The following is a 3932-nucleotide window of genomic DNA, read 5'->3' on the forward strand; positions in this document are numbered from 1 at the left end:
CTTCTGCTCAGGAGAGAAGGGTTAGGACGGCCACTGAAGTTGGAGATTTGATCATTAGGCATGTAGATAGCTGGGTGGGTGATGGACATGAGGATCACTTGGTCAGGACTGTTGTGTTCCAAGTGCCTGTCAATTTTGTATTTTTGTATTTTCTTGTCCTTGTTTTATGTTGTTGGAATTGTGTAACTATATTATCTTTCTTATTGAAGGTATTTTTGAATATTATGTTTTGTAAAATTATAAATAAATAAATAAATAAATAAATAAATAAATAAATACATACATACATACATAAAATAAAAGTCAGTGCCTCTCCAGACATTTAAATGCTGCTTCTAAAATATGGGCCTTTATGTGTTGGTCATGCAGTGGTTTGTCTTTCCAAATATTGAACCTATATTCTGTTTTTTAATTTTTATATTCTGTTTTTGATTCTGGTGTTTGCAGCAGTTTTTCTTTGCAAGCTCCAATTAATAGGGTTGTTCAAGGCATGCTTTTCTTTTTTCATAGTTTGTTTTACTTGTAACAGGCAGCCTTTGCCTCCTTTGATTTTGATATGTATGTAGCCCAATTTTAGAAAGGATGAGGAGATTAACTGAGTTGTTCAGGCTAGGCATGCACAATTCCCACCATATTTTACAATTTTGTTAACTCCTTTACAATTTTTTTAAAACTTACCATGCCCCTAGCACAGTCCATTCTAAAATTTCATTATCACTATCACAATCTCTCTCCCTGCATTCCATTTCTATCATTCTCTTCCCATTCTCCCTTTTTCTGACTCCCATCCACATCCCAACAAATGCACCAAACTCATTCTAGGAGAATCCCAGCCAAGATTGGAGGAGGACTTACTATTCTCTCTGATTGACCAGTTCCAGCATTTGCTCTCAAAAAATGCTAAATGATGACACTGTTAATGTTATTGCCAGAGCAATGTTGGATGCCTAGCTGGTAGGAGGGAAAAACAAACTCTCTACCAGTTTGGCTGGGTGACTCTGATTTGGTGTATTTGTAGAGGTACAGAAGAATATTTGGGGAGAGGACAATAGAAGAAAAGCGAGGGTTGTACAAAAGTAGGAGGGTCATGACTACCTTTTTTCTTTTTAAAAATAACTATAGAGTACCAGGAAAGAAGGAGAAATGAGGATGGTGGGTCAGGTGGGGTATAATAAAATGAAAATGGAGGGTTGGGAGGGAGAGGGCAGAGGGTTCACAGCTTAGCTTAGCGGGGTTTAAAAAAGGTCTGGATGGCTTCCTAAAGGAGAAGTCCATAGACCATTATTAAATTGACTTGGGGAAAATCCACTTCTTATTTCTGGGATAAGCAGCATAAAATGTATTGAACTCTTTTGGGATCTTTCCAGGTATTTGTGATCTGGATTGGCTACTGTTGGAAACAGGATGCTGGGCTTGATGGACCTTTGGTCTGTCCCACTGTGGCAACATTTATGTACTTATGAGAAAAAGGAGATAATACAAAGTTTTGAACTTAAAGTCTCTCTGTATAAAGTTTGTGTGCAGAGCCTATGCCATTTTGAGAGCCCATTTCTAAGCTACTTTCATCCTGGCAATGTCCTTATGAAGATAAGACCTCCAGGATTGACATAGTACTCAAGGTGGAGTCCCACTAGCAACCTTTCTAGAACATCTATATATTTTACTATGTACTATACATAGTTTTCAAAAGACTGGCAAAAGTGTAGAATAGATCAAATTTTTAGAACAATGTCTTCAACATCAATAGTCTTTGGATGGTAGTTTATTATGATTGTTCGTAATGCACGATCTGACAATCTTCCGAAAATTACTGAAAACTGACCTATTTAAGAAGGCATACCACAACCTTCCATCCTAATTACTAGACAACAAGACTTTACGAGAACTAGACAAAAACGAACCCTACACTTGACTGATAACCATGTTGATACCAACTAAATTGCGCTATACGCACTACCTCTTTACTTCTCATGTCGGAAACGAACTTTTTATAGTTGATTATCTAACCTATGTTATAACCTATTCTATCACCCAGGAACCTCTATGTAAGACCATATTGTATTATACTATCATGTATGTACTTTAATGCAACACCATTTGTAATTCTCTACCCAATAATGGAAATCGCCATTACTGCATCATGTAAGCCGCATTGAGCCTGCAAATTGGTGGGAAAATGTGGGATACAAATGCTACAAATAATAATAATAATATTTTGTGCTTATTACATAGATTTATGAATCTGTTAATATAATTTTTGGTGTGTTCTATTTCAGATTGCTTAGAACGCTGTTATCAGGTCTCTGACAAGCCCCAGAATAAGACAAGAAAATATTCACCAACTTCAGAAGTTACCGGTAATTGGACCCTCGGCAAAGACCAGAAATGAGGATGGACAAATCATCTGAAATAATAAGACCCATTGGGCAGACTAGCAGTCCAATTAATTATTCTACATTTCTTTCTTCAAATACCACTGACTGCAGAAGGGTTATAGTACCAGAAGAAGTCTTGTTCACTATTTCAGCTATTGGCCTATTGGAAAACCTGCTGGTCATCTTAGCTGTGCTTCGGAATAAGAACCTCCACTTGCCCATGTACTTTTTCATTTGCAGCTTGGCTGTGTCTGACATGCTGAGCAGTCTGTACAAGATTCTAGAGAATATCATGATCATCTTATCCAATGTGGGGTATCTGGAGCGCACAGGGCCACTCGAGAAAAAAATGGATGATGTCATGGACTGGATTTTCATACTGTCTTTGCTGGGGTCTATCTTCAGCTTGTCAGCCATTGCTGCAGACCGTTACATAACCATCTTTCACGCATTACGTTACCATAACATCATGACAATGAGACGTGCTACAGCCATCCTGGCTGGAATTTGGTTATTTGGTGGAGGAAGTGCCATTGCAATGATAATTTTTTTTCATGATACTGCTACAATTATTTGCTTCACTGTGATGTTTCTTTTGATGCTAGTTTTCATAATTTGCCTCTATACCCACATGTTTATTCTTGCCCGATCACATGCCAAGAAGATAGCATCACTACCTGGACAATGGAATGCAGTTCACCAGAGAGCCAACATGAAAGGAGCCATTACATTAACCATCCTACTTGGAGTCTTCATATGCTGCTGGGCCCCATTTGTACTGCACCTCCTTCTTGTTAAGTTCTGTCCACAAAACCCTTACTGTGCATGTTACTTGTCAATATTCTATGTGAACTGTACACTGATTATGTGCAATTCAGTTATTGATCCATTAATTTATGCATTTCGAAGTCCTGAACTTAGGACCACTTTTAAGAAAATGTTTTGTTGTCTATGGCCTAGATAGACAAAGAAAAGTTCAGTTTTTAGAACATAGCTGAAAAATAACAGTCTAGAAAGAAACTATATATAGCAGTGCCTAGTATTGCCATTCTGGAATTTTAGATTTTAAAGAAACATCCCCCGGATTCTATAAACGGCGACTAATGTTGGGCATGCATATCAGTACATGTAGCTGATTTGTATGTACAACTTAATTGCTTAACAAGCTAATCAGCGCTGATAATTGACCACTAACAAGCAATTATCAGCACTAATTGGCACTAATTAGTATTTATATGTGCAACTTTCTAAGCGTATTCTGTAAAGTGGTGCGTTTAAATTCTAATTTGCAGATCACAAAAGGGGGCACGGGTGGGTTCTGTGCATTTCTAAAAATTGCGTGCACATGTATAGAATACGCCTGATTCACGCCTAAGTTAGGTGCAGGCATTTGCACCAGGTTTTAGTTCATGCAAATCATTATACCTAAATTTTAGTTGCAGGGACAGGTGCTATACCTATTCTTTAAACTACTCCTAACTTTAGGTGAGGTTTATAGAATAGCACTAAATGAAGGTTTTTTTGGCACCAATTTCTTAGGCACCATTTTGGTCCCAT

The 3932-nt window shown here is 37.6% G+C and overlaps 1 protein-coding gene across 1 annotated transcript; it reads left to right on the plus strand.

The window, feature by feature from the left end:
• The first annotated feature begins 2385 nt into the window (after positions 1-2385).
• Positions 2386-3545, plus strand: MC2R (melanocortin 2 receptor). The gene has a single exon (XM_030190111.1). The coding sequence runs from the start codon at positions 2386-2388 to the stop codon at positions 3337-3339; it is 954 nt and encodes a 317-aa protein (XP_030045971.1). The 3' UTR covers positions 3340-3545.
• Positions 3546-3932: the final 387 nt, after the last annotated feature.

The sequence above is a fragment of the Microcaecilia unicolor genome, chromosome 1 (assembly GCF_901765095.1).
Source record: "Microcaecilia unicolor chromosome 1, aMicUni1.1, whole genome shotgun sequence".
Classification (NCBI taxonomy): domain Eukaryota; kingdom Metazoa; phylum Chordata; class Amphibia; order Gymnophiona; family Siphonopidae; genus Microcaecilia; species Microcaecilia unicolor.